At 38.6% G+C, this 19198-nt stretch overlaps 2 protein-coding genes across 16 annotated transcripts in view; both read right to left on the bottom strand.

Moving 5' to 3' along the window:
• The window catches only part of ppfibp2b (PPFIA binding protein 2b), a 64096-nt gene extending 50564 nt beyond the window's left edge, over positions 1 to 13532 (bottom strand). For 14 of the 15 annotated variants that reach the window (XM_081356541.1, XM_081356519.1, XM_081356530.1 and 11 more), the window contains exon 1: positions 13414 to 13509. The gene's annotated coding sequence lies outside the window, so the exon portion shown is untranslated. Of the gene's footprint in view, positions 1 to 13413 lie in introns of all 15 variants that reach the window. The other variant, XM_081356528.1, reaches the window with a different exon arrangement.
• A 771-nt stretch (positions 13533 to 14303) lies between these two features.
• On the bottom strand, positions 14304 to 16728 carry olfml1 (olfactomedin-like 1). The gene is made up of 3 exons (XM_081355978.1): positions 16488 to 16728; positions 15704 to 15989; positions 14304 to 15399 (listed from the first exon to the last, which is right to left on the bottom strand). Exons 1-3 carry the CDS (start codon positions 16593 to 16595, stop codon positions 14624 to 14626), a joined length of 1170 nt encoding a protein of 389 aa, XP_081212104.1. The 5' UTR covers positions 16596 to 16728; the 3' UTR covers positions 14304 to 14623.
• Between the last annotated feature and the right edge of the window lie 2470 nt (positions 16729 to 19198).

Below are 19198 nucleotides of genomic sequence, written 5' to 3'. Positions count from 1 at the left end.
ATCAAAATCAAGGCCATCGATGACACACTTATTGGAGAGGGGATCACTCATCAAACAAAAACTCTCACACTTAATGTCGGTTTGCTGCATCAAGAGTCTATCACACTGTATATTGTTGACTCTCCCAAATTCGAGATCATCCTGGGACATCCCTGGCTATCTATTCACGACCCTGACATTTCCTGGTATCATGGTGAGTTGACTCATTGGTCCACATTTTGTCTAGATCACTGCCTTCCCACTAAACCCCAACCATGTCTCACAACCAGCATTGAAAGTCCAGATACCCTCAAGACTGTGAACATCCCCGCCTATTACTACAATCTTTCTGAAGTCTTTAGCAAAACCAAGGCCGCACAGCTACCACCACACCGACCCTGGGACTGTGCTATCGATCTGCTTCCCAATGCCATGCCTCCCAAGAGTAAAGTTTATCCTCTCTCCCAAACCGAAAGTCAAGCAATGGAGGAGTATATTGAAGAGGCTCTGAACTCAGGTTTTATTCGTCCATCTACATCACCAGCAGCTGCAGGATTCTTCTTTGTTGAAAAGAAGGATGGAGGACTAAGACCCTGCATCGATTACAGAGGACTAAATAATGTGACTGTCAAATTTCGTTATCCCCTTCCTTTAGTACCCTCTGCCCTAGAACAGCTGCGGGAAGCCACCATTTTCACTAAACTGGACTTAAGAAGTGCCTACAACTTAATTAGAATAAAGGAAGGTGATGAGTGGAAAACTGCTTTTCTGACCACCAGGGGGCACTATGAGTACCAAGTTATGCCATATGGGATGGCCAACTCACCTGCCATCTTCCAATCATTCATCAATGAAATCTTCAAGGACCTTCTCAACCAGTTTGTGGTAGCCTATATTGATGACATTCTCATCTACTCTAAGTCTGAGGCAGAGCATATCAACCATGTTAAAGTAGTCCTCTCTCGACTACTCGAAAATCAACTCTACGTCAAAGCAGAAAAATGTGAATTCCATGTTAATCAAACCTCGTTTCTAGGCTACCACATAAGTCACCATGGAGTAAAGATGGATGATTTAAAGGTTCAAGCAGTCACCGAATGGCCCCAACCCACAACAGTCAAGGAATTACAAAGATTCTTAGGCTTCGCAAACTTCTACAGACGCTTCATCCGCAACTACAGCACCATAGCGTCCCCCCTAACATCACTTCTAAAAGGTAAACCCACAAAACTCAGCTGGAATAATGAAGCCACCAATGCCTTTATCACCCTGAAGGAAAGATTCACGTCTGCCCCCATTCTGAAACACCCAGACCCCAGTTTACCTTTTATAGTAGAAGTGGATGCCTCTGACTGTGGTATCGGGGCAGTACTCTCACAGAGACATGGTCAACCAGGCAAACTACATCCATGCGCGTTCTTTTCAAGGAAACTAACTGCCGCTGAACGGAATTATGATGTGGGGAACAAGGAACTGCTATCCATGAAGGCAGCCATGGAGGAGTGGCGACATTGGTTGGAGGGAGCGGTCCACCCATTTCAAATCATCACAGATCACAAAAATTTGGAGTATATCAAAAGCGCAAAACGTCTTAACCCACGTCAAGCTCGTTGGGCTCTATTCTTCACTCGCTTCCAGTTTACAGTAACCTATCGGCCCGGCAGTAAGAACTGTAAAGCAGATGCCCTCTCCAGACGATACGACCTTCCCACAAAACATCTCACTCCAGAACCCATCCTTCCTTACTCTGTCATCCTCGCTCCAGTTTCCTGGGACATCATGGAGGAATTACAAGAAGAGCAACAACGTGAACCACCACCTGCTCACTGCCCTCATGACAAACAGTACGTACCACTATGTCTACGTCAACGCATCATGCAATGGATTCATACTTCCATTAGTGCAGGCCACCCCGGTATTTCTCGTACTATTCATCTGCTACAAAATTCATTTTGGTGGCCTGCAATGGCCAAAGAGGTCACCGCTTATGTAAAGTCTTGTCAAGTCTGTGCCCAGTCTAAAACCCCTAAAGAATTACCCTCCGGTCTCCTACAACCACTACCCATCCCACAACGCCCCTGGTCCCACCTATCCATAGACTTTGTCACTGATCTACCTCCCTCCGACAATTGTACCACTATCCTAGTCATTATAGACCGTTTCTCAAAATCCTGTCGCCTAATCCCATTAAAGGGACTACCTACCGCCATGGAAACAGCCCAAGCCCTGTTCCACCATGTCTTCAGAGTATATGGTCTCCCAGAAGATATTGTCAGCGATCGGGGCACACAATTCACTTCCCAGGTCTGGAGAGCTTTCTGCAAACAACTGGATATTAACGTTAGTCTCACGTCAGGATATCATCCTCAAGCCAACGGCCAAGTTGAACGCCTCAATCAAGAAATCGGCAGATACCTACGAACCTACTGCAGTCGAGAGCAACACCGATGGTCTGAGTTTCTACCTTGGGCAGAATATGCTCAGAACTCTCTCACACACACATCCACTGGCCTGACCCCCTTTCAGTGCGTCCTGGGGTTCCAACCTCCCTTGTTCCCGTGGTCTGGCGAACCTTCCTCAGTCCCAGCGGTGGACGACTGGATTCAACGTAGCGAGAGGGTGTGGGACAGTGCACACGTCCGTCTCCAGCGGGCCGTGAGAACACAGGAGTTCCAGGCCAACAGACGACGTCGCCCACATCCTCCCTACCAACCAGGACAACGGGTCTGGCTCTCGACAAAGAACATCAAGTTACGGCTGCCAAGCAGGAAGCTCAGTCCAAGGTATGTTGGCCCTTTTAAGATTCTTAAGAGAATAAATGAGGTCACTTACCAATTGGAGCTTCCTGATAACTACCGAATCTCTCCCTCCTTCCATGTCTCCCTCCTCAAACCGGTCCACCTGAATGCTGACCCTGGCCATGAGACCCCAGAACCACCACCTCCATTGGACATTGATGGAACTCCTGCTTATCAAGTGAATGAGTTACTAGACTCACGACGAAGAGAGGGTCAGCTCCAATATCTGGTGGACTGGGAGGGCTATGGACCTGAGGAGAGATCGTGGGTAGCTGCCCGGGACATTTTGGATCCATCTCTCATCGAGGAATTTCATCGAGCCAGACCCGACCGACCAGCGCCACGACCACGGGGACGCCCACGTCGAGCTCCAGGAGTCGCTCCTAGAGGAGGGGGTTCTGTAATGCCAAACCAGCAGAGGGAGCCCTCGCCTGAGTACTGACTGTGTTCCACTCCCTCTGCTTCTTCTGCACTCATTTCCTGTTTGACTGCTATTTAACCAGAGACCATTCTTGTACTCATTGCGAAGTATTGCCAGTTATCTGCCTTACCGAGCGTTGTTTTCCTGTTTATCCTGCCTGTCTACTGTGTATGATTCTGCCTGGTCCTCTGTTTATCGATTTTCTGGATTATCCCCTTTGTTTTGGTTGCCTGATCGGACTGATGTTTTTGCTTGGACCTATTGCCTGCCTACTCACTCTTGCCTTTTGGAATTCCCCTTTGTACGTTGAAAGATCTGACTGCTACCTTGGTTTTGACCCTCTGCCTGCCTCATCGTATTTGTCTGTGGAAACTTTCTTTAATAAACTTCTGCACATGGATTCCCACTCAGCCTCAGCGTCCTCGTTACAATTATTCATAACTCGTATTATTAATATAAAACAATTATATATATTATATACAGTATATATATATATATATATATATATTAGGGCTGTCAAAGTTAGCGCGTTAATAACGCGTTAACGCAAAATCATATTAACGGCACTAATTTTTTTAACGCGCGATTAACGCAGCGCGTCTTTTCTGTTTGACCCGTGGCCCAACCCCTAGTTGGAGAAATGGAGATACACAGTGTTGCTAACTTAGCGACATTGCAGACCCCTTTAGCGATTTTTTTTTTTTTTTTTTCCCTTCAACAAAGCGCCCAAACCTTATTTAGTTTCTGAGAATCTCCCGGTACCGCCGGTACTGCTCTCCCAGCTCTCTCTCTCTCTCTCTCTCTCTCTCTCTCTCTCTCTCTCTCTCTCTCTCTCTCTCTCTCTCTCTCTCTCTCTCTCTCTCTCTCTCTCTCTCTCTCTCTCTCTCTCTCTCTCTCTCTCTCTCTCTCTCTCTCTCTCTCTCTCTCTCTCTCTCTCTCTCTCTCTCTCTCTCTCTCTCTCTCTCTCTCTCTCTCTCTCTCTCTCTCTCTCTCTCTCTCTCTCTCTCTCTCTCTCTCTCTCTCTCTCTCTCTCTCTCTCTCTCTCTCTCTCTCTCTCTCTCTCTCTCTCTCTCTCTGCGTCTCGCGCGGAGGAGCAGCTCTTTAATTCACAGATATTATGTTGCTTCTCTAATTTTACAAGTATAGCCGAAATCAGAGCACAGATATTGTCTTTATCTTATGTGTATTTGATTTCACCAGACGACGGCTCGATTATCAGAATTTTTGTGCAGATTAACTTAACATCTTAGAAGGAAGAGCTGGTTATGTCTTAATGGGTCGCGTTTCAGTCACCTTTTCAAATCCATTCCGTTGACAACAGAAACAGTAAAATATACCAATGAAAACATTTTTATTGAGAATTTTGCTTCATCAAAATGGGCACAGAGAGAGACAAACTACAATGTAATAATAAATAATTAATGTAGCCTTTAGCATTTTTAGAAGAGCTGCCCCTGTCATGCAAAAATCTAAACACGTTTGTGTTAGTAAATTGCTCAGTGCAAAGAAAGAGAAGTAATGGTAACCTGGCATTTTTTTGTTCTTTCTACATGTCTAATAGACATGAACAAGTTCTTTGAAAAACATCTATGACCTTTGAAACATGTCTCCTCCTTATGCTCTATATTGACTATGGTTTCAATAATAAACATACATTTGCATAAAGCATCTATTTATCCATGCCCACGTTGATTAGAGAATTACAAACTTGAAAAGTATTAATTTAAGGAACATTTAGAACAAATAAAAAAACGTGCGATTAAATGCGATTAATCGCGAGTTAACTCATGACAATCATGCGATTAATCGCGATTAAAAATTTTAATCGATTGACAGCCCTAATATATATATATATATATATATATATATATATACACACACACAGTAGTTAATACAGCAATATATATGAAATATATATTATTAATTCAATATGATAAATATGATTAATATAATAACAATCAATAATATAAAAATTTAGTGTGTATATACTGTATATATAGCATTATATTACTACTATGTTAATAATTAGTATAATATTAAAAGCAAAATTTGTCATATTTTATTAATTATTGGCACAATATAACAAAAACAGCAACAAAACACACACAACAAGGAAATGTGTGTAGAGTTTGTAATTGGAATTTCTGTTTATCGAAAATGACTGATTATTTTACATTACTTATAGTAAAATAATCAGTACTATAAATGCATATGGATCTATATAGAAGCTTGTTTCCACCACTGAATAATAAATAAATAAATAATAATAATTGCGACTTTTTATCTCAGAATTCTGACTTTTTTTCTCACAATTGCGAGATATGAAGTCAGAATTGTGAGAAATAAAGTCGCAATTCTGAGAAATAAAGTCGCAATTGCGAGATATAAAGTCAGAATTGCATGATATAAAGTCGCAATTGCGAGAAAAAAAGTCAGAATTCTGACTTTATAACACGCAATTCTGACTTTATATCACGCAATTCTGACTTTATAACACGCAATTGCGACTTTATTTCATGCAATTCTGACTTTATATCTTGCAATTGTGACTTTATTTCATGCAATTCTGACTTTATATCTCGCAATTCTGACTTTATAACATGCAATTGCGACTTTATTTCACGCAATTCTGACTTTATATCTCTCAATTCTGACTTTATAACACGCAATTGCGACTTTATTTCACACAATTCTGACTTTATATCTCGCAATTCTGACTTTATAACACGCAATTCTGACTTTATTTCACACAATTCTGACTTTATATCTCGCAATTCTGACTTTATTTCACACAATTCTGACTTTATATCTCGCAATTCTGACTTTATAACACGCAATTGCGACTTTATAACACGCAATTCTGACTTTATATCTCGCAATTCTGACTTTATAACACGCAATTGCGACTTTCTTTCACGCAATTCTGACTTTATATCCCGCAATTCTGAAAAATAAAGTCAGAATTGCGAGATGTAAATTCGCAATTGTGAGATAAAAAGTCGCAATTATCTTTTAAAATGTTTTATTTTGTGGCGGAAACAAGCTTCCATAGATCTAACTTATTAAGTTTCGCACACAAATATTTCAAACGTTTGTTTAGCGGAAAAGTAATACAACTCACAGTAAGTCAGTGCTGCTTCTATCAGTGTTGACACATTCCAATAGAAGCCCCTGCCCTCAGTGTTCCTGATACTCAAGAGTGTGACCGAGCCGACACACACATCACATGCCGGACAGTATTCAAGTCCTCGGCTGCTTAGATCCTCTGTGTTTACAAAACCCTGATAAGCCAACACAAACAGCGAAACCTGGAAACAGCTGGACCTTGAATTACAAAACAAATCACTCTTTCCGCCCAAACCCAACAACTGCATTCTGAATATTTCCGTTCACACTGTTTCTCAGAGATTGCAAGGCCATCCCAAACCACAGGTTATTCATGAGGTTTGAGAGGGGAAACTGATTTCAATGAAGTGTTGAACTTCAGTATCCCCAACTACAGTATCCCTTACTTTGCTAATTTAGAATATCAAGACTTACATTGAAGGAGGGACAAGAGTCATATTTAGAGACCAGGATATCATAGAGAAATTACTGGGCTATTTAGACTTTACCCTGAATACCATAGCAATCTGCCTTTTGGAGGTGACCTTTTCTCGACTCTTGTAAGCACCACCTACATTTACTTCAGAAAATGTAAAAATCTTGTTTCAACCATCATTACAGTATTTTATTAAAGACTATTAAATATATCTATATCTATATATATCTAACTACTAATTACATCTTCAACAGTGTAATTAGATTACTGTACTAATTACTCTCTTGTATTGCATTATTAATAATTACTTTCTAAATCCCATATCAACCACGACCAGTTGAACAATACAAGGGTAGACATGAAACTGCTCTTTCAAATAAATAATATAAAAGTGCATAAATTATTCTTCAACTGACCAAAGTATTTAAAGGGAGAAGGTAACATTAAAAACATCAACATTTATTATTTTGATGTTAAATCCACTATTGTTTTAAATAAAATTGAACTATAGTCTATTCAGCATTTAATGCAATGAAATCAGTCAAGTAACTATAATTAAATTACAGAAGAATTAAGAGTAATCCTTTAAATTACAGTAATTAATTACTTAGTAATGCATTACACCCAACACTGTATTTTTATTTATTTTTTTGGTATGAAAACAATGCCAAATGGCAGAAAAAAAGAATTTTTTTTTTTTTTTTAATTCATGCAAAATATAAATAAAATATTTTTTTGAGTTGGAGTGAAATGTGACCTGGACATGTTTTCACCTCGTGAGACACATTAGTCTAGTATTGTTTGCTTTACTTTGACATGTGACAAGTTTTGACAATACTTAAGTGTTTGCTTTGCTCTAGATATCACTCACAAGCAGACACTCAAGAATCTATAGATATTTTGGATCCAAAACCCTTTGAAATATTGTGAAACCAAACAAGCAAACTAATTCTTTGGTTTTAACAAGCTACTGCTATTTATCATGTGATTCAAAAACTGCCCGAGAGTGTGTGCCATGCAGCGTTTGGTGTCAAAAAGCAAAATGTGGTGTTAGAATAACCGTTCTCCTTAATTTACTCCAGGATGTTTAGGAGAGGAAAACAGAAACTCCTGCGGGAAGTCCCTGTATTTTTGAGCTACATTACAGTTAATGATAAACAGGCTCAATCAAGGTTGTTCTTAACTAAAATACAGGAAAATTGTGACCATGAAATATTTGGACTTTGGAGCAGATGCACTAATGAGTCTGAGTAAACATTAGTAAAAGCCTGTTCACACCAAGAACAATAACGATATAGTTAATACTAAATTTTATATATCTAAAAATAAAAGAATAGTCCACAACTACACTGTCAGAAATAGGGGTACAGTAGGAGTCCATTTCTGTCCCCCAAGGTACAATCTACACTAACGTACCCCATAGGGCTTATTATTGGACCTCAAGGTACATATCTGTGAGGGTCAAAAAGCATTAAAAGGTACATATATGTACCGTTTCTTTTAAAAGGTTAAGGTACAATATTGTACCCTTGAGGGTACAGCCCCAGTGACAAGCCATTGTACCCCTAACGGTACAATTGCGTACTTTATTTTCTGAGAGTGTATATACATATGATGACACATATCACTTTCAGAATTATTTTTTCCAGCTTATAAACGATAAAAACATTGAGAGCCAATCAGAATCCATCCGAACAGCATTTAAAGCGAAAGATGACAAAACTGCAGCGCGCTCTTAGAATAAACAGAGCGATATCGTCCGCTGTGTGGACACTAATATAGTTATCGTTATAGTTATTATTCTTGGTGTGAATAGGCTTTAAACCTAAATCTAGTATCACTTAAGGAACTTATTTAACTCAAAATTTGTTGTACAGTATGTTAAGCAGTTTTTAATGAACTTTTTCCTCACTTATTGTGAATTTAAAAATTATTACTGAGGCTATTAGTGAGGCTAAATGGCAGTTCCCCTCTTTTGAAAACAGTTCCCATACTTTGTTAAAATATTAGGCTAATATATATAAAATGTGTATAAAATATGATATTATTATATAAATTACATACTAATAAGAAATATGATCTAAACATGATATAAATACAGTATATTAAAATGTACTTGTATGTAAAAGCTTTTCTTTTAAAACAGTTCCCATAAATGCACACTACTGTTCAAAGATTTTGGGGTCCGTAAAATGTTTTATTTAAATGAAATAAATTATTTTATTCAGTAAGGACGTATTAAATCAAAAGTGACAGTAAAGACATTTTTTAATGTTACAAAAGATTTCCATTTCCAAATCAGCATATTAGAATAATTTCTGAAGGATCATGTGACACTGAAGACTGGAGTAATGATGCTGAAAATTCAGCTTTGCATCACATAAATAAATTACATTATAAAATATATTCAAATAGAAAACAGTAATACTTCACAATATTGTTCTTTTTTTTACAGTATTTTTGTACTTATTTCAAAAACATTAAATCTTACAGACCCCATATTTTTTGAACAGTAGTGTATATAAAAATATAGGCTACTATTAAATATTATGTTAATAAATCCACTGTGCCAACTATGGTATTATTCGAAACCTAAAACCATGTTAATTATAATTTTTAATTGTTATTAATTTGCCTGTAAGCCACTCCATATACATATTTTCCATCCATGTTGTTAGCAATCCCCACTATGTATGTACAGTAAAACCAAAAAAATGACACATACTGTAAACAGCCTTGGGCAGAAATACTGCAGGGGGAGGAAGTGGCATCAGCATTAGGTGTCAGACCAATAAACTCAGCACGTCAACACAGCTTAATATGAGAACATCAAAGACAGCAGTCCTCAAACAGCTTAACCGTCCCCACTCAGCACTCTGCATTAAACCATCCCGATGTGTGTGTGTGTGTTCAGTAAGCAGCTGACGGAGTGACATATCGCACTATAATGTTAGAAAGGTGACCTGAAGCGCAGTTCACAATGTGACAAGGCCTCATTGCTGTGGGATCTGGATGTTTTGTGTGATTTTACAAGCTGGTTTATGCTCTGCCACAAGCTACCTTCTCAATACAGGTTACTTTTCAAACACGTTAAGTCATCCACAACAAACCTGGTTCAAATAACAAGGGGATAGAGTTGCAGAGCCTTATGACTATACACCACAGGCGGAGTAGCGTGATCAACAAGCGGAAGACAGAGAGGACGCTTCTTCGTATTAATAAAGACGTTTCGCATAACACTTCCACACATATTAACGTCAGAATGTCCAAGAGATCAAAACAGCTCTGATGTTACACACTCGCACATCTGTACGCGGAATGATTCATGACTCGGTGTAGGCGTTTGTAAGTTCGATTCGGGCTCGATCCTGAGCTGTACTCACCGGAGCGGATGCGTTCTGGCAGATGGGGCGAATGCTGCACTCCTCCACAGTAACAAGAGAAATGTCAGCCCTGAGCAGGTGCATTCGACTGTGGTGCCAAGGCCCGTGAAAATGTCAGTGAGCCACTCGGCACAGGAAAACCCTGCTCACGGGGCAAAACGTCACGGCTCTGTCCTACAGGTCCCTGACATCAATACTGCCCAATGCATATTGCATGGGATCTCCACAGCTGTCTACCTCAGTCCTCAGTACGGGGTTCACAGAAAGTCAGATGCCAACTGTAGACGTTCAAGTTAGTTCCTCCTCTAGGTTACAGTATTCAGTGCAAAATGCAACTGGGAATTGGATCTCGATTCCTAAGCCTAGTGGATGGTATCTAAATCAAAGAGTGAGAAAATCATTCATGTAAAAGGCTCCAAGTGTGGCAGCTGAAGTGAGTGATGGACTCTTTTAGATGCTCATTAAACTGCATTACAAGCCTTCAAAAGCCTCAGAAAACAAAAGCGCACTAAAGGTTACATTGCAGTGGGACAGTTTGCTTAAATATTAAAAATGTCATTATTTATTCACCCTCATGTTGTTCACAACCTGTATGACTTTCTTTATTCTGTGGAATACAAAAGAAGATATTTTTTAGAAAGATCTGAATATAATACTAGTTATGAATGTTTAATAGGTTTGAATAATAATAAAAGAAACAGTTTAAACTGCCTTGATAATGCTGTTCAGCTTTAAGAATACATTTCCCATAATGCTTTAGAGAGAGCCCTGTGAGGAAGAGAACTGAGTGAATGATCCAATTACTGCATCCGAAAGCTTAAAAACGCTGTCTTCGGATGACGCGTTCCAAGGTAGGAAGGCATCAAGGCACATCCGAATCCAATGTTAGCTTCACTTCCTGTCTCCTGAGATCAGATCGATTTCTGAAGGCAGCATAGATGTAGCCTATCCTTCACTGCCTTTGATATCCCACAATCCTGTGCTTTCCATTCTGTGACAATTGCGCTAAAAAATAAAGCTGGCGTCTAAAAGTTGCAGTTGGTGGTCAGTTTGTGTTTAAATGTACGTTTTTGACCAACGTTTCCTACTTTTTATGTCATTTCTAGCGAGAAATTACTAGTGTAGTCATTAAATATTCGCTTAGCTATCACCAAACCTCATTCTATTTTGCTGTAGATCATTAAACTCTTACGCTGCCTCAGAAGTCTGTCCCAAATCAATTATATGAGGTGCCTTCGTGCGCAAACGCTGCCTGCAAAGTCCTGGCCTGATAAGCCAGCGAGGCAACAAGTCAGCAGCCTAAGACTATTTCAAAGTGTGCGCTGGAGAAATGATTGAATCCCTATACAATACTGCACAAAACTTCAGTAAACAGTTAGTTTTATTTTATTTAGTTGTCAGTCATAATTAATGAGTTGTTTTGGTCACCATTAACTTTCAGTATAAAGCTGTCGCTGGGGCGGTACCCTTTCAAAAGGTACATATTTGTACCCGAGGAGTGCATATTATTACCTCAAAGGTTCTTATTGGTGCCAAACGTGTACATTTTAGTACCTAAATGGTACATTAGAGCCTTTTTAAAGGGTACCATCCCAGTGACCGCTTTTTGTACCATTTTTCTGAGAGTGTACAGGCAAAATATTCTTCAAAATATATTTTGGCATGACATGAAGGTGAGTAAATAATGACAGACTTTTTATTTTTGTGTGAACTATCTCTTGAACTAGGCTAACTACTTGATATCAGTGAGAGAATCACTACAATTTCCAAATTATCGTTCTGGGAATGAAACGGTTGTGGTAAAACTGGTCTATCAGGACATGTGTGTGCACCTCTATGGAAATATGGGCACGGTAATCACACAGTAAAAGAGCCTGAGGGCTATATGTCTGTTCAAAACAACTAGCCTATATGAACGCTATCCTTCACCTGTTATCAGAAACCATTAAACGCATGTTCAACTTTGCTACCACAACAAAAAATCAATCAGAAATCAATGTCTTGCTTTTAATTTGCTCTGACAAGAAACTGCTAAGATGCTAAGAACGGCTAAGCTAGATTTCAAAATCTCTTTCTCTGAATACAGAAAGGTGAGGGTCAAAGAAAGAAGTGAAAGGTTATGAAGACTGTAATCTCTGAAATGTTAAGTTACTTCAAGACTACACATTACCACATGGTTATTTAAACAAAAACTGTACTGTAATTACTAAAATGTTCATCCACAAGTTATTCAACTATTTATTTCTAAATGCTTTAATTTAGCAAACAAACGGTAGTGTCATCAAAGAGCAATGCAATTGTGTGCTGTTTTCAGAACGCCAGGGGAAGTGGACAAATAAAAAAGCCTTTATCCTTTTCTCTAAGCACATGATCTTCACAGACAGCTTTGTTGAACCCCACAGTCATTACCAAGTGAAATCTCCATTGCAGCACAGAGTGTGGCTGCTCACTGAGCCCACTGGGGTCAGTACTGAAGGAAGAGGCTTTATGCACTATAATAAAAACTGGCAGTACAACAAACGTGGACAATGAATGGTAACAGGCAGAGACAAGAACTGTAATAGGCTTCAGTGCCGAATGTTTTGTGAATATTCGTTCAGATAATGGCTAATCTGAGACCGTTCATCCTGCACTGTATGACCCAGTTATCTACCTAGATCCTTCAGGATTTGACAGACCAATCACGTTTGAGTTTAAGTTTCTGGTCAGTGATTATTCCTCTTTGGTCATCATCATAGTATAGCTTATATGTGTACTACTACTATATAATGTAATACAAGAAGATTTTAAATGGGAGTGATTTATATTTACTCACATTTGACGTTTTTATGTTTTCATTAAATACTTATTTTCATTAGATAATATAATTCACATGGTCACCATTACAGCTTATTGGTGTACTAATGTATAAATGTAAATAATTACATTCACTAGAATTTAAAGTTTCATATATAGCCTACTTATTTGCATTCGGTATTAAACTTCACAAACAGGCTATATGCTGATGCATTTTTATTTTTTGCATGTTATGCAAAATATCAAGACAATTCTGATCCCATATAGTAGCTACAACTCACAAATTTATCAATAATAATAATAAAATGGCAGAAATGATCAATCAATGTGATTTAATTTAAATTAAATTTATGACGAGGAACCGTTACAGCACCTAAACTTTCTTGATAATTTCTGACATTACACATGCGAAAGACTATTTAAAACTGCTTAAAATGACGAAAAAGTTGTTCTGTAGCCAAGAAAGGGATGTTGGCAGGATGTTTTTCAACGTACCTGTATTGTAAGTAATTCCCGATCCTGGCCGATTTTAAATCCTCTTGTTGTCAGCTGGCATCCCGCTCCTCTGTCATCATCGAACTGCGTTCCTCCAATATAATAAAGCCATTTGAGGTACATTTCATCTGGCCAATCACCTGTCATGTTCTGTAAGGGGCGGGTCTTATCGCCACATGATTTCCATATTACAATTTAAATAAATAAATTAAAGTAACACTTTAGTAATAATAATGCGGTCATAGTATATTGGAACAATTTTAATTTGGTATAGGTAACGAGGAGGTAATATTTTAAGAAGCTCAAGAGCGGTGAAAACAAATTTATTTAGTTTTAAATGTTTTGTCACAGTATGAAATAAACTCATAAAATAATCATTTCAATAACGTTGTTTGTAGTGTCGCCTTTGTCTTCAAATATGTTCCGTTACAACAACCACAGTCTATGGTTACAACTAGTGACCGCATGTTCAGGTGGTGCTGGAAATCTGTGGGGAGATAGCAGCGCCATCTATTGTTCAGGCCGTTCATTACAGATAACGTACAAGTGCGCATGCGCTAACGGTTATCAGCGCAGGTACACGAATGCAAGCTAAAAACAAAATGTAAAGAGACGAAAGTATTTGACTAATGAAAATAAACCTGGAAATATTTTAAAATCATGATTTAAAGACCTAGAGAGGTGAGCAAAATAGTAATAAACAATTATTTAATGAATAGACTTTGAAGACTTTGTACTCAAAAGCATAATTACTTTAGAGGTGCTTGTATGGTGCACAATGCACATTATAATATTTCAATGCATGATCCACCTCAGAAATACTGTGAATTTGAAATGGTAACAAATTCTATGCAAAATATTTTCTTTGAGAGACATATTCATTGGAGATCTTTTTTTTGTTGTATAATGCTCTTTATTTCTAGTGTACTGCTGTTGGACAAAAAAAAATTATAAACAACTTTAATGTCTCAAATCAATCATAGAAAGAGTGCAGATACGATACTAGCGGTCCTCTGACTGACCCGAGGAAGCCAAAGAGTTCTTTGTTTTTCAGGAAATTACAGTCTGGCACAACAACAAAGTGCACTACAAAGTGCTTTCCATTAAATTACAAGCAGATCAGATGTGATTGGGAAGAAGAATAAAGCACTGCTGGTTAAAATGACCTTATTGTAACTGCCCTTTTGATTCTATGTAGAACTGACCTATCTTATATCTTCTTGATATCTAACTTATAGATGGTCTGATAACCATCATCCCAAGCATACAGATGCTTATCCTTGGGGTGGAAATGCAAACCGGAGTGGCTGGTGTAACGTTTTGGGAAGAAAAGCACAGGGATGCTCTCGGGGTAGATGGTGTCGTGGATGTCAAACAAGCATCGGATGCTGGACCTTCCACCATAGTCGGTGTTGTAAACCACATATAAAGTGCCACAGATTATGAAAGCTGCCTCTGCATCACGGCTATTGCAACTGGTATCCCAAGTGTGCTCCACAGCCAGACTACTGTGGTCCAGCTTGGATATCACCAAGTTGCCGCCAAAGTCTGGGTCCGCGTGGATCGACCAGAGCCCCATTTCGTCTAGGGCGAGATCCAGCAAGGTGTGAGGGCTGAGGGAATAAGCCGGCATTCGACCGGCTCCAGGAAGCAGCAAGCGATCAGCCACTGTGCGGTTGCTGAGGTGGACCTTCAGGATCTCATTGTTGGTGTCTGCGTTGTGGTAGTACACAAAGCCGTTGTTGACTACATGGCCGGTTCCATGCCAGGGAAAAGGAAGACGGATAACTTCCGTCTTTTTGGTGGAGTTTGCGTCGGTGAAAGTCTTCAGAGAAGAATATGCTAATATTGTACTGTTTCGAGTGCCGCTAAAAAAGTAAATCTTAGCAGAACCCTTGGTCGGATCCTTCATCCAGGATCCATTGACGTCGCCTGCCTTCTTGACGATTTTGAGGGACTTGATACCCACAAGCTCCGAACTGCAGTCTGGAAGAATCAATATAAAAAATCTACTTTATGCAGCTTTAGCAATATAAGTTATTATATAATTATTATATTTATATATAGTAATGTAGATTACATCCTTTATTTACCATATATTATTTAGAGGAATGCACAATTTATTGGTAACTAAGGCCCGGTTTCACAGACAGGGCTTAGATAAAGCCAGGATTAGACCTTAGTTCAATTAGGACTTAGTAGCTTTTATAAACATGCCAAAAAAAGTCCTGAAAATTAAAATTTGTAGGGCTTAATTCCAAAATGATAGATGCCTAAACTTCTTATTTACCTTTGCCCTTAGGGATTACAGATGTCTTTTTTAGCTTGGCTTCCTTCATCTGGTGCTCGAGCAGCGAGTCTTCAATGTCAACCAGAGCGGTGTCAGAGATCTTATTCTGCAGGTATTCCACATCTCTCTCCACCCGATCCATGCGCATAGCAAAGGTATCAATGTGACCTTTGACCTCTGATTTCAACACGTTCATCTTGCTTGTTTGCCCGTGTATCTCCTTGGACATTTCATACATCCTTTGACTGAAGTGCTGGAAGTCCTGCTCACATTTGATCAGTCGTCCCTGTTCAGGTGAATGCACAAAAATACCATGTGACTGATCACACTATATTAAAACTCAATAATAAAACTAAAATTAATAGAATGGCAACTGGTAAAACATCTACTATATTTAAATGTTAGCAATTTATATGTGTTTTGCTTGAAATTTAATTCAGTCTGAACACATAACCAGCTAAACCTTGACCCCCTGATTTGGCCAAGTAGGACAAGGATCAACATCCTTGTTAATCAAGGAGCAACATTTCAAATTATCAGTCACATTGTAGAGAAATGGAAAAAGAACCAACAATCCAGATCCAGGAACACATACTTAACAAAATCACAGTATACAAAAAGAGTAGGCTACTTTAGGAAGAGTTATACCTGAACATATAGCTAATAGAAAGCTTTAATTGTCCTAAAAGTGCCTAATGTACAATGCATTAAAATATTTTATTGGTTACTGTTAAAGTTAACATATTTGGCCACAAATAAGTTATCTTAGGAAAAAAAATCTTACCTCCAGCTGCTGAAGTTGTCTCTGAAAATAGTCCATCATTAAATCAGTTGTCCTTTGAGTTTGTGCAGTTCCAAGCAAAAGAAATATAGTTATCAATGGCAAAAGCATGATGTATATTTCACCTCTAATATCTTTCCCTCTTGTTTAGTTTGTGTCATATAATAAAACCAAGAAAACTCCCTTTCTTATCTAATGTCTGTCTGCTAAAATGGAGCCAGGCGGAGTTCCAGAAGCATCTGGATGTTTGTTATTCAAATTCTGGAACTGTATTCGAAGGAAGATCGAAGATGCTGAGAAGGCAGGTCTTCACAAGCTGTGTTTTTAGTATTAATAATCTCCAGATGTCCTGACACGCTTTCACTCGATAAATCAAATCTGCAGATAATACGATTCAAATTACTGCATATTTACAGTATAATGTACACCATATTTGCCTCACCCCCCTTCAGTTTGTCGAGTCGATTAGCCTTTTAAGAGTTCAAGTTGGTAATTTGAGAGTAGGAAACACATCAGGACACCTTCAGGAGCTTCAGTCTGGCTGGCCGACGTAACCGTCATTTTTGGCCCACAAACAGACACTTTCCTACCAAGTGACATGGGGGGAAGATAATTACCTTTTTCCTGGAAGAAGTTGTTTGAGAACTGCACTTCTTAAAAAAAAAAAAAAAGATTATGCACCGATTTAGCATAACATTATTGCTAATATCCTTTAACTTTCTTTTTACATTTGCGACTCCCAGATAAACTGTGGTGATTCTGTTTGTCCATCAGAGGGCGCCTTGATACCAACAACAATGTGAACTCTGGGAACGGGACTCACATGAGTCCACTGTTGATTTTGTTTGCTAAGACAATGAGAGTTTGTTTACATGGATTAAAAATATATCCGTTTCCAACATCTCTGGTTTATCAGTGACTATCCGAAATTCAGCATTTTAACTTGGATAACTCCCTTTAGACGTTTTTGTGCTTCTGACACCACTGGCCCAAATTCCGCTAGTCAATTATTTAGGCTGTTATATAATGGCATCATTCAAAATGATGCCTCATTTTAAATAGAAATCACAAAACAAGCCTTCTGCATTAACTAGGGTATCAGATCATATCTTTTTTATATTTGCCTCATTCATTTGCTTTTTACTGTATAGCCTTTTACTGTAGCCTACTTTTTTCATTTTTCATTTGACTGGACTTGTTGTCAAAGAAAACACTGCACAAGGAAGCGACAGGCTCAAATGATGTAGAAACATTTGATGTGGAAACTTTTGTGGCCTAATTCAATCACAACTCTGCAAATCCAAGGACTTGATTTACTAAAGTTAAGCAAACACAACAACAAAAACTTCTATTGAACAAGAGCTATATTTATTATTTACCCTATTTTTCTATTTACAAGAAGAAATTAAAAACATTTTAAAACTATTTCAACACACATTGTCCCAAAGTAGTCCTCCTTCCATTAATAACATTGTTTAAGTGGCTGGTGACCGAACTCTAACCTAGCGCAGCGACACAAACCCATCATCAAAAGCTCCATTAGTGGAACAGTGTCTCTTCCAATGCTGAATGAGTTTAACAACATCCCATCTTCAGTGACTTCATGTCCCTGTCTCAAGCCCATAAAAGCTTTCTAATGTGTATGTCTGATATTAATATTTTTGGGGGGCTTATAACATCTCTGCTCTGGAGAGTTGCAACTAATGCTAATGGTTATGGTTATTTACACAAAAGACTGCACATAAAACAACAGTCCTAAAATTCAACAGGTAAATGACTAGAAATTAATGTGTTTATCTCTACAGTTGAACTTTTATACACAATTGAATAAGCATGAAATGTTACATATGTTCGGAAACATCACACAGACCCAAACATCCCTTTTACCACCAAATGAGGGCATGCATGGTCCCCAAACAGTATCCACAACTAAGCCAACCCTCTGACACACTTCCATAATTCCCTCTCATCTTTTTTTTAAGGGTTTTAGCCCAACCAGCTCCCTGCTGTTTAGAACAACATACACAACAACACATTCATGACTTTGTCAGGAAACTTCAAAGCTGATTCCTGATAGATTTGCATCCTAAGCAGGAGTAGATATATAAACAAGTAATAAAAACTCGGTGAGTGTTTTAGCGCAATTTTCTCACCTCATGGGATCACAACACTAAGAGATAGTAAATCTTTTCCTGGATTTTTTTTGTGCGTTCCCGAGATTAGACCTTCCTTAACATAATGCCGAAAACCCGAAGTCTAGGTGGTCTGGTTGAGGAGTAGATAGAAGTGCAAGATTGGTGCGCACAGAACAGAAATCATGAGTTAACAATCGCAATTTGCCCAGTGGAAAATTGCGCTAAAAAGACTAGGCCTGTCACAGTGTCTGTTGTGTTTCCACTGGGTGTCCACTAGGGGTCCCTTCCTTCCTGTTTCCATTCATCCTGGAACCACATTTCCCATAATCCTGGTTGGTCCCATCACTGGTGATTATTCCCTGCTGTTCCCAATTATGTTGTTAGTGTCTGTACATATATACCCTGTTTGTGTTAGTTCATGTACGGAGTCATTATTGTATGTCACACGTCTACACTAAGGTCTGTTTCTAGTCTGTTCTCGTTTTTGTTCTTGCTTGTTTTGTTTTATTGTTATTCTGACGGATTAAATGGTTTTCGACACTGGCATGGACGACTACGATTCTGATTATTATAACTTAG

The sequence above is a fragment of the Scardinius erythrophthalmus genome (assembly GCF_964197995.2).
Source record: "Scardinius erythrophthalmus genome assembly, chromosome: 24".
NCBI classification, from domain to species: Eukaryota; Metazoa; Chordata; class Actinopteri; order Cypriniformes; family Leuciscidae; genus Scardinius; species Scardinius erythrophthalmus.
Note: the sequence above shows the minus strand (reverse complement) of the source record. Positions and strands in the feature narration are given on the sequence as shown.

Excerpts from the sequence above, each read along its gene's own strand:
- olfml1 (XM_081355978.1), bottom strand. The coding sequence starts at position 16,595 with ATGCTTTTGCCATTGATAACTATATTTCTTTTGCTTGGAACTGCACAA. Across the intron at positions 15,990-16,487 it reads GACAACTTCAGCAGCTGGAG|GGACGACTGATCAAATGTGA; the intron begins GTAAGATTTTTT and ends TCACCTGAACAG. Across the intron at positions 15,400-15,703 it reads TGTAATCCCTAAGGGCAAAG|ACTGCAGTTCGGAGCTTGTG; the intron begins GTAAATAAGAAG and ends TGATTCTTCCAG.